The sequence below is a fragment of the Hyalella azteca genome, unplaced genomic scaffold, assembly GCF_000764305.2.
Source record: "Hyalella azteca isolate HAZT.00-mixed unplaced genomic scaffold, Hazt_2.0.2 contig10909, whole genome shotgun sequence".
NCBI classification, from domain to species: domain Eukaryota; kingdom Metazoa; phylum Arthropoda; class Malacostraca; order Amphipoda; family Hyalellidae; genus Hyalella; species Hyalella azteca.
The window spans coordinates 926-12,798 of NW_025940928.1; the positions used below are offsets into that span (position 1 = coordinate 926).

An 11,873-nucleotide genomic window follows, 5' to 3' on the forward strand; every position below is an offset into this window, starting at 1 on the left:
CTCCTTTCTGCCCTTGTCTGTCGGCCCATCATGTTTCCCATTTATTTAATTTACACACCACAAAACGGATTTGTAACACCGGCTTTGCTTAAAGTAACACTTGTTGCAGCAAATGCAGAGTTTTGTGCCATTTTGAGGAGGTAAATTTTTTAAAATATCATTTCAAATATGGCACAAAAACAACGCGTTGATCTCCACTGTTTACATTTTTGGCCCACGTTGACGTCACACGAGACATGCGCAGAACGGTGAAAAAATCGTCGTCGCCGTGGGTCAACCTTGTATTAATTCAACCATGGCCCTAACTGACAGAAGTATCTTTGTACAATACCCTTCCTCTTCAAACTAAAGACCAACAAAGCCAGGCATCGGCGGGTGAAGTGCCGAATACAGATCGTAATTTAAAGTAATTTGACCAAAATTAAGGAAATAACTGCAAAATGAGGTACACTTGATTAATTATTGTTACATGTCGAACATTTTCATTTCTATTTGTTCAAGATCATTCATGCGGTTGCACTAAAAGCTTCCCATTATTTATTGTCACAATGTGACATTCACTGTGTCCGTATTTGCATATTTTTCAAAAATTCACTATTCCTAGTCTATTCAATCACCTCCATTACCATGTATGTATGTGCGATGCATTACCATGTAAAAAAACATTGCGCTGAACGGTTATTTGATATTTTGTTACGCTGTAACATGCATTTGATCAACATTACCATTACGTTTTTCCGACTTGAAATATCATAAAAACAAAATTTTTATTCACAGCCTGAAATCGAGCATTTTTAAAGCTTCTAGGGGGAAAATGTAATGCGTATTGCTAGTATTATCTGGATTGTCAAAATCATTCGGTTGCTTGTGTCGTTACATCTTAAGAAAGATAAAAAACAACTGGTCCGGTTCATGTGAATTCATGCACCAACGTACATGATTAGACGCTGCGTCCTCCTCAGTTCGTTAGCGTACAACATTGCAAGAGCTGAACGTTCCCGGTGCTCTACGAGGTGTGAAGTGGTAGTCGCGACATTTTTACAGGGTTTGTTTCCCAATCCTCATATTTCTCTTCGCTCATAAACAGTAAAGGGTGTGAGCTTGCTGCTAGTCTAATACCTTATACATACGTTAGATTAGGCCCGAAGGAAGTATAGGCTAATGCTAGGAGAGTTTCAAAATATGTAGGTACATAACTACATGATGCTGTCAAATAGGCGCTTGTGAATGCGTGATTTTTGTTCACCTACGCGTGAACTACTCAACTGGATAATGTAACTCGGTTCCTCGAAAGAGAGATATCAACCACAAAAAAGCGATATCAACCACCAGTATTTACAGGTTATGAATGAACTCTATAGCAAAGAGGAATAAGTCACAAGGCTGCATTGCTCATGTTACCTGTGCGTCCGGTCGTGGCCTGCTGAGCAGATGCTCATGGATGCCACAATGCGTCGTCCGCTAATTATTGCCCATTAACGTCTCTTAAATCATTAAACTAAACGCAAATGTTGCCTCTATTTAGTATGGATGCGATGGCCTGATTTAGACGCGATCGCGCAACCTTATTAGGAGTGCGGCTCACCCGGTGCCGCTCCGGAGTGCATCTCGTACCAAGACCAAATCCTTGCAGACTTGAGGTGATCGGTGTGTCTGTAGTCATGCATGCCGCTCTTAATACAGCAATGACTTCTCTATCAATAATATTGTGCATCATAATGGGCCGGTTTTGGCCTGCAAAGTGATGGTTACTGATTCGAAGAATGCATATAAGTTATGATCTTTTTTGTACATCGTTAAATATCCAGTCCGTAATCGATCGGACGGCCACAACCAAGTAGTTGGGAATTCAGTTCAACGAGATTTGCCTCAATTAAACGTCTTTATTTGGAACAGACATGCATTAAATTATCGTGCAGTTCTTAGATAAAAAAGTACTTGAATTCTTATCTCTATCATGATCCGACTCTCATTTTGCCTTGTATTTTAAACAAAAAAAAACTGCTTGCTTGTCGTGCCTTGTCTATATGATATGTGTTGGCAGAGCAGGTTGATCACAGGAAGGTTGATAAATAATTGTTTTTACAGCTATTATACATTACCGGCGAGGAGGCTAACAGCAAGATTAGAGCAGTGAGTTGTGGGTTCGAAATCCAACTAGCTGTAAAATTTTTGCGCCTCCTGCAACAGTCGACACGCCAGAAATGGCCTAATCTTCAACGCTGACATGACCATATTATTATCATCTCATTACCTGAAGTAATGAACGTAGACTCCCCCAAACAATATCAGTCATTTTTATTTTTGAAAGAAAAATGTTCATTATCAAAAAATGTCAACCAACAATTTCTGTATTTAACAGGGAACGGGCTTACGTAAAATCACTAGTTGAATTATTTAATTACAATTTCATTTTTTTAAATCTAGATTCTATGTGTTTAAACAATTAGCTCGCTTCGGGAAGTTTATCGCTTGTGGTCGTCAGTAATTAAGGTTTTTATGCTATGATTTCGGATGAAACAGACAAAACATGGTTGTTAAAGCGATCAGCCATATTGAACACAGAAACATAATGCCAAAATAATGTGTATTTATTATTCGTGTGATGTTTCTACTTCAAATTTGAGTTCAAATCTTCAATTTCCATGCATGCTAATTTTTTGTCGAGAGAGACCAAACATATCACGAACGTTTGTTGAGTGATGCGAAATGCTGTTGTTTAGGAAGCTCCGCTTCATTCTTACAACACTTCTCTTTAACTTCACTTCTTGTCTGTCTGCTACAAATCAAATAATCGATATTTAACACACTTCTACCTTTCCAATCGAGCTGAAATTTTGCACACATGTGTAAAGTTGGAGACATGCATGATTCAATTGACAGAATGAATAATTTTGCAAAATTTATTTTTTTTAATTTTGAAAATAAAATTTAAAAATTATTTTTTTAATATTTGATAATAAAATTAGAAATTCATTGTACATGTGTAACATCGGAGACACTGGATTCTTTAGAAGTGTTGTCTTTAAAAAGTAATTTTTAAACGCATATTATTTTTTGCATCTAGTGAATGTAAATTTATGTGAAATTTATTGCACTACTTAATTTTGGACAAAAATTTCGGACTGTTCCCATTACAGTTTGTCCCAATTGTCAACGAGCTGTGCAGGACTTTATAATAGTCTCGGTATCCTATATACTATATATAGTCTCGGAAGGATCCCGGTCGTCAAAACCATTTTGCTTGCCGAAATGAAGGACAGGTCCTTTGGGGGTCAAGGGAGCAGAGGGTTCTTCGTGCGCCCACTTATTATGAGCCTAAAAATTACTGGCGGTGGACCGATGATGTTTGTACGAATGCTGAGACGATGTTTAATCAAGAGCTCATGAAATCTAAAAAATATTACTCTTGTTGTGAAATTTTGCTATTCAAGACCGAAATGCCTACTGAGGCTGCTGCAGGAAAAAAACATGTTCCTGTATGAGTCAGGAGTGTGTGTAGAGATTTCGTGCTGCGGGCTATAATCACGAAAAAGGGATCAAAATTCAAGACACTCTCGTCAAGAGTTGCGAAATGATTCGCCTGCAGAGGTCAAAACTGATGCCCCTGCAGCAGCCGACATGGCGCTTGTGTAAGCATATCGCTGAACTGCTGACGCATGTCTCAGCTTCGGCGCCACGTGGAACTCCACATTTGTCACAAAATAAGGTTACATTTTTCAACTTTATCACGAATTTACATTTTGCTTTTTACCATTTGTATGTCTTTTCGAGAGAGTATGCCTTTGCAAAAATTAAATTTTAATTATTGTTAATTTGAGCATTTATGGAACTCTTTAGATACCACCGTCATGAAAATTAATTCCTGATTTTCGAGCTCGGAAAAAAATATTTCCTTCATTTCAACGTACTATATTTGCTCTAAAACTATTGATTTACTCCAATGCCAAGCGAAGATGTATTTGTAAACGATTGTGAAGGTCTTGTACTCAAATAAATTATTGTACAAAGCTCATTATCGACTTGAAGTTTAACTTGAAGAACAATTTTATATCCAAATTTCACCGATGCTGATCTTGCTGTGATGATTTCTGTGCGTAGCAGACGTACACAAACCAGTAACGACATCGCTGAGTTGTGTCGGTCAGTGGCATGTTTTTGGCACACGCATGTTTTCTGACTTAGCATCTGTAAATGATCGTTGAAATTGGAGGAGATCTTGTGAAGTGTCGCGCATGGTCAGCTGATAAGCACATCAACCATTGGGAGGGCATTACTGATGACTTCAGCACCATCCTACAAAATGATTGACACTTTGGCTTAACTATTTTTTAGCAGTACAAACTTCTCTCAATCTACGTTATCGTACAGCAGCTGCTGATGGACTAATTTCGAGATTGCTGTCGTTACGTTGGTATAAATATAACACTCATAATCTCTTTAGTTTTCATTCATGGAAACATAGAATTTTAGCGACAACAAATGAGTCAGTTCTTTCTGTTACAATCATTCACTTTTGATTCAAGTTAAAAAAAATAAAATTATGTTCTTCGGTATCTTTTAATATCGAGGTATGTATGGCAAGGGCTAAAAATGTATTTCTAATTAGTATTGAGCAACCTCTTTATTGGTCAAAAAGTATTCTACAATTTCTATGCGATTTTTCTTTTGTATCACAAACTTTTCAGATACCACCATAATGAACCCTAATTAAGTTATTATTGGAGTTTTCTTAGAGGAGTTTTATCTTATTGGAGGCATCTTCCGGCAGTCCTCTAACCGGCGCCTGATCGCAAAAATCTTGAGCAGCTCACCACCAGTCTTATAGTATATATAGTATATAGTATAGTATCTTCGGCATTAAATAAATAGGCCTGGATAGGCCTGTCGCCTGCAGTCTTAACCATGGTTGAACTATTATTTGTTCAACCATGTATTAGTTTACCCAAGTATTATTAGTTCAACTAAGAGTCTTTACATTCAAAAGCGACAAAACCCTAAACTTTCCTGTACACCTTTCCATTCCTGTAATTCGGGATTAGTTCTTGCCATTTACACTGTATTTTTCCCCGATTTTATATCGTGACGAACCGAAATAAGAGATTGGAATGCTTGGAGAACATTATGAATAATTCAATAATTCAAAATACTTCTACATGGTGGTAAAATGAGTGCAGTTTGATGCATGTTATCTTCAAGTGCGTTTTTTTCTTCTCATATAACCACCTGCAACTTATCTTCCAAGTAGCATTCATTCTCTAACACAACCTACCGTGCCTCAACGCTTTGAAGTTTAGTATCAACGATGCAGATAATGTCCCGACTTTTTTTGACTACGAGATAAGGTAACATGAGCCCGACAAGATATTTAGGTAATTAACAGTATGACAATGTATTTTTCACATTGAGCTAAAATCTCCATTGGTGCTTGTAAGCATGGTTGTACTTCTGATGATGAAACTGTGCACATTACTTGTTTATACTGTACTTTCTCAGTAATTTTCTTGCTCGGCTAACTCCTCGCCAATTTATTACAAATACAATTATAGTTATACAGTGGCAGAAAATTGAACCGAATGTAAGGTTGGAAATACATTCACAATTACAATGCTCTGTTGAAGGCCGATTATTGGAAAAAAATTACGAAAAGAACTTCTAATATAATTCAGATCTTCAGAATAGCAGCTTTCTTTTCAACGATCTATACGTTACTCTCAATTGAGTCAACACGCCCTGGTTTTTCTTAGAGATATAAAGAAAATTATAATAACACGCTGGTATTAATTTTAACCGCTGGTATTTTATGAGATATAATATTCATCGCATATAATAACTGATAATGCACTTTGTAAACATTTTAATGCTGACTGCTACAAATAACATTAGGTGTAAACTCATCAACCAAAGCGGAACGTACGACCGCAGCCCAGTTTCATTGCGCTACCGAATGCTGCGTCGGTCTAACGGTCGCGTGCCCGATAAGGCAGAACAATTTCTACAGTGCTTCTTCTGCTGAAGAACCTTAAAAAATGTCCATTGGTTTCATGCAGCCTAGATTGTGGTTTTTAGTACCTCTAAATTTGCTCCTTACTTGAGGAAAAAATTGTGCATGTCACTGTCTCGCGAATTTGGCAAGTTTGTTGTGGTTGCTGATCTATTTCCAGCGTTCCTAAAAATATTATTCCCATGGGTTAGGAAAAACGCTCGGGATTGAAAGCTTGACCATGATTTTATTTATTCAATGCTCCATAATTTCCATCCAATATTAAATAACCTAAATACTATCGATATACATACACAAGTCCCATTAACGTAAACCAGATCATCCCTTCGCCCAATTGCTCGTTTTGTTGAAATTTGTTTATTGCAGAAATTTACTGATTCCGAAATGCACCTGGATGCATTTCGGAATTGTTTCCGATTACTTGCATTAAAGCTATGACTCGTGATAATTGCTACTGAATACTCGAAGAACTTTAGCAATATGTCTTAGATGAGGAAATATTAATTTCGTTGTGTTTACAGGCTCCAGGATGCCGTCTGTGGGCACAGGGTCGGTGGACATCCGGTCCATCATCAGCAGCATCGTGAACGTCATCAAAAGTCGTGCAAATGTCGTGTGCACGGCGCCTTGTGACGGAGCTATACTCAAGCTGCATTACAGATTCACATTCTTCGTCCTCATCGGCGGCTTTTTCACAGTTTGGTACCAGTGGTGAGTAACTGTAAAAGTTACTGAAATGTACTGATTAGTGATCGTAATTAGTTTGTGCGGATCAGGGCGTCCACAGTTGTAAGATCAGTGTAAACCATCTCCAAAGTGAAAATAATCAGTAATCTTGTCAAAAAACCGAAGTTAACGGTTACTCATCACCTGATTCTATACTGGCTAAACACGGGGGACTGTTTGCCTGAAAATTGCCTCAGGTCAAAAACATTTTACTTGACAATTTCAAACTTACGAGCGTCCGCATCGGCATTCGTCAACTTCGATTTTATTGCAATCGCACTGTGGTTCATTACACACAAATTTAAATATCTAATTTGGTGCCATAATATACGGGCTAAATGTGTTTGAGAACATTTGATCTTTAGAATTCTTAGATATTAATAACACTTGCATTAATAACACTTGGTTAGAGAGTTAAAGCAACCATTCGTGTTAAATGATATGGAACTGGAGCAAAGAATGCAGGTCTATAAGGAACGATCGTATATCAGTTCATGGAACTACTACTTATTTTTTCGTGAGGAAACATCATTAATTCTTACTTGAACGTATGAAAGATCGTTACCTTTATTTAGTAAATTAAATGAGAAAAAACTTTTTTACCTGACCAGAGTTACCGTGTGATTATGGTGAGCCTAAATTATTATTCAAAAACCAAATTTGGGTAGTGGAGATCCACATTTTCTTGTTTGGTAGAAAATTTTATCAGATACATTTAGAATGTTTATTCTGTCCAGATATACTTCGGCTCCTATGAAGGATTCGGCGTGTAACAAATGTAACCAGTTAATTTGTCCGCCGAGAAAATTGGTCTCAAATTCAAGAAATATTTCAATTTAATCACGAATCTATATTTAGTTTTTCTAAATATGAACTAATTTCAGTCTCAATTTAAAGCTTTCTGTTACCAATGAGAGTAAATCTTTACTAAAGGCACGAAAATTATGACAATGTAAATTATATGCAAACAATCACTTCAAGGCGACGATCTGCCTACGCTCGGTTAGAGTAGACCGGAAAGCCTGGCTTCCCGTCCTCCAAACACATGATGTCAGTAGCCACGTTCGGGAAAATCTTTTGCACTTTCCGATGAGATTGTGGTTTGTCGCACGAACTTGTTATCGTTTCCTCACTTATTCAGAACGGAGATCTCCATATATATAAATCAACGTCCATATAGTGTCTATGACTGAAATATTTTAGTACAATTTGAGTTTTTCACTATTTATTCTAAATTTTTCTTCAGGTACCATCGGGATGTGATCACTTGCGTCTCGCACTTCAATGCTGACACGCAAGTTCGATTGGACTACATAAACATATGTTTATCGTATCCCTACGTAGAAATTAAAGAAGAAGGAAATAAAGAAAATCCTAGACGACGTTATCTTCTATTCTACAGATGGGTGACTTGGTCTTTCTTGGTCTTGGCTGGCATTTATTACATACCTAGAAAAGTTTCTAAAAACTTTGAAAATCCCAAATGTAAGAAACTCATCGAAGAAGTCGCTGCCCATAGCTTCAAGGTTGAAGTAGAGCAGCAAATCATCGAGAAAATTGCATGCTACATGATTCCCAACCTGAAGACACACAATGGCCTTTACATTAAGTACGTTCTAATAAACATTCTGGCTCTTTTCATCGACATTTTCGCTCTTAATTACTTTGATTTCTTGCTGCAAGGTAGGTTCATTCGCTACGGCATTGAAGCCTGGCCTTTCGAACGGGATCCTAAAGGCTTCACTGATTACGTATCTCAAACTTTCCCTCCATTTGCTAAATGTAACCTCAACGAAGCAAACGAACTCGTGTCGAAAAGGTCCGAACTCTTCGGTTGTCATCTCACAATGATGGAACTGTACGAGAAAGTCTTCCTCATGCTGTGGGTTTGGCTTATCGTACTCATTTTCCTTACTAGTGCATACATCGTCATGCTTTTCCTTGCCTTCATTCCCAAGTTTCGGGAGCTGTGGCTTAGGAGTGCAAAGCCCATATTCGCTCCTGAGAGAACGCGTACTCTCATATCTAAGGCCAACGAAAACATGCGCACTGGAGACGTGTATCTTCTTTACCGATTTAAGGGTCACTTGAGTCACGCCAAGTTTTACTCTTTGCTAAGTCGATTAGCCGACCCCAAGTTAAACGATAAAGTTAAGCCTGAAGACACAACTCTTTTGGATACAAAAACTTTTCCACAAGGAAGCAATAGCGCTAAAGGCATTGGCATCTACCCTAGTGCAAGCGACACTAGAAACAGGAAAGCTCCAATGCCTCCACAGAACGTGCAACCTCCAATGAACCCTGAATATATTAAAGGATTGTTCAGCAACCCAGAAACCTTAGCGCGACACGGGCAAATTGCACCAAACGACATGGCGCAGACTAGACCTCTTTTATCTAATAGTAAGAATAATACAAGTATACTCATCGAATGATCTTATGCCCTTAAAGAAGTGGCTCGAGTATGTATGACTTGTGAATTGTTGTTCAAGAGGTTTCAGTGATACAGGATGCCAAGCAGTTGGGGTGAGCTTCAAACGACTGTCTAATGGTGGGCTAATTTTTTTCAATTCACAACGGATCTCCTTTGAAAGTTCACTCGCTGCATTTAGTCAAAGAATTAATTGCATCACTGTCTGCTTTTAGATTATAACAAGGAATCGTTCATCACTCGGCTGTTATGGCAAACTGTCATTGCGAGCAGCACTGACTCAACAGTGCAATTGCAAGACTGGTGGCTTCTGAAGTACATGTTTTTTTAACCGCCATGTTATTGCTGGAGAACATGATAGCCTCAAAAATTGGATTGTCTCCAAGTGTCACAGAAATCCATTTGATTTAATTTTCTAGAATATTATTGCTGGAATTGGAATCTTAATTTTATAGACAGGAACTTTTAACGTTGTATGTGCTTGTTTTATTGATTCGTCAATTTTGTCAAGTTGGCTTAGAGGTATTAAGACTTGTTGAGCTTTTTTACATACATCATAACAATTTAAATTGTTTACAATTTGTGTGTGATAATTGTGATAGTTTATCAAATAGTGATACTAGTGTTTTTCAGAAAATGAGCTAAAGTATTGTAAAAAAAACAAGATTAGCTTAATCTATCAATAGTTGAATATTAGATGTTTTGATAAATAACTGATGGCATTCCTGTTCCGCTAACGTTCGCTACAAATGTGTTCACTACAAAAAATGTGTTTTACTTGCTGAATTTTACTAATTTATGTGAGATATTCCACATGACGCCATTTTATTTTATAGCGCCCTGATGCTAGTCTGTCAGAAAAGAAGACTTAGAGTTTACGTTCTATTGAATAAAAAATTAAAAGGACATCCAAATCATCGAAAAGTCTTCAGTGCATATGATGGCTAGAAATAAATATGATGGCGAGAAATAAATATTGAGTGTTGTGGGTTTCACTTAATTGAGCTGAACGTAGCCGTGAAATAATTTTACAGTAATTGCGATGCTCGATGAAGTTATTGAAAAATAGTTTAAAATGGTGTGAAAATGTATATACATAAATCTCTATGACAAATTTAAGTTAATGTTTGAAAATTTGTGGGGTACTGCGGAAATAATAAAAATATTGTTCGTGTTCGACTAGAAAAGAAATGAAGAGCAAAAAGCAATAATATATCACAAGAAATGAATGTGAAGTTTATTGATGGAACTTTTAAAAACACCGTGGGTTCAGTGCCACGAGTGATGGTGGGCTCAGTAAACCGAGTGATGGTAGCGACTTTCTTACAGTCTTTCTGATCTCTGAAGTTACTAAACTTCTTAATTAAGCTAAGAATTTCATTGATGTTTCTTGTGTTTACCGTTGCATATGCTCTTGGAGTAAGATGATGTTAATGAAAGTACCCAGGAGTTCCGCACTTACATTAGTGCTGCTCTTATTATGTGCAAGCGGGTTAATATAACATTCATGACAACATCGTGCCAGTAAATATTAATATGGTTTAATTGAAAAAATTTATGCGACATTAAATGTGATAATACCTGGATTTAAGATAGGCATTGGAAGGCGAGACTGCAAGTAGCTTTCAAATTTGTCCTGGAATCAATCGTCAAATCTTCGTTGGGTAAAATTAATTACTTTTAAATCTGCGATACGTTGTAAGATGGTAATTTATATGAAATAAATTTGTGTCCCGCACCATATGTCTCGTTGTAAACTAGAAAGTCTCACTTTGATGTCCTAGGCCCATCATAAGTTGAAGAATCAACAATTGATGTCGTTGTGTTATTCACTTATATGTACATAATTCATGAATGCAAATTTAGCTGGCAAATATTTAGCTTTTGCTTTAGCAAATTTAGCTAAAATTTAGCAAAAGCTAATTTAGCTAGCATATTTGTTTAGCTAGGAACTAAACTAATTTTATTGAGGTTTTCTTTCAATTTGAACCTTTCAAGTTCATTTTTCCAAACGAAATGCATTCCTGCTGAATTACCTTTTTGGTGAACGCCATATCGTCCATATTTTTAGCTGAAAATGTATCGTGTCTATTAAATAGGCTTTGTTTAAATTGTTTGTGGCGCGGCACGATATTTTGTGCACATACGAGTGTTCTTGAAACTCACATAAATTTGTACTAACGCTTTGGAGAAAATTATTATTCAACGAAAACTCAGTCTTCACTTGGCTTAATAGCAATGTTATTTTTTGTGTTCCAATTCCGAAATTGATTATTGTATCGTCAGCACATTGAAAGGGTTGAGTGAAAATTCCTTCTGATGAATGCGTTGTCCGTAGTTGCAACCAACACGTTCTACAAAACTAAAGCCAGTTGTTCCTGGAAAAATAAAATAGTGACTGCTCAATCACAATTTTTAACTATTTTCAGTTTCATAAGCGGGGATTTTAAGGCTGGATGGTCGCAGAACTTATTTAATTTTGTTGTACGATGTGCCAAAGGAATAACCTGTTCACTGCGGTCACAGCTTCGTGATAGACAAGTTGTGGAAAGAGCTTTCTCTTCACAGCCATTAACAAAGGAAGATTACTAGTATTACGTTTTTTACATTTTTAAGTGGAACCACGTTTTACGCTAATGTGTAATTGTTCATTTAGTCTTATTGTAAGTTTTTTTTAGAAATAAAATTGTCATTTCAAAATAGTTTTTATTC

The 11,873-nt window shown here is 36.9% G+C and overlaps 1 protein-coding gene across 1 annotated transcript; it reads left to right on the plus strand.

Annotated features, from left to right (window-relative positions):
• The first annotated feature begins 6,527 nt into the window (after window positions 1–6,527).
• On the plus strand, window positions 6,528–11,861 carry LOC108674333 (innexin inx2-like). Its single transcript, XM_018162272.2, has 2 exons — window positions 6,528–6,715; window positions 7,977–11,861. Exons 1-2 carry the CDS (start codon window positions 6,534–6,536, stop codon window positions 9,163–9,165), a joined length of 1,371 nt encoding a protein of 456 aa, XP_018017761.1. The 5' UTR covers window positions 6,528–6,533; the 3' UTR covers window positions 9,166–11,861.
• Window positions 11,862–11,873: the final 12 nt, after the last annotated feature.

What these genes read in the sequence shown, in the direction of transcription:
- LOC108674333 (XM_018162272.2), top strand. Translation starts at nt 6,534, where the DNA reads ATGCCGTCTGTGGGCACAGGGTCGGTGGACATCCGGTCCATCATCAGC. An exon ending in TTCACAGTTTGGTACCAGTG is followed by an intron (nt 6,716 to 7,976) that starts GTGAGTAACTGT and finishes ATTTTTCTTCAG; the next exon opens with GTACCATCGGGATGTGATCA.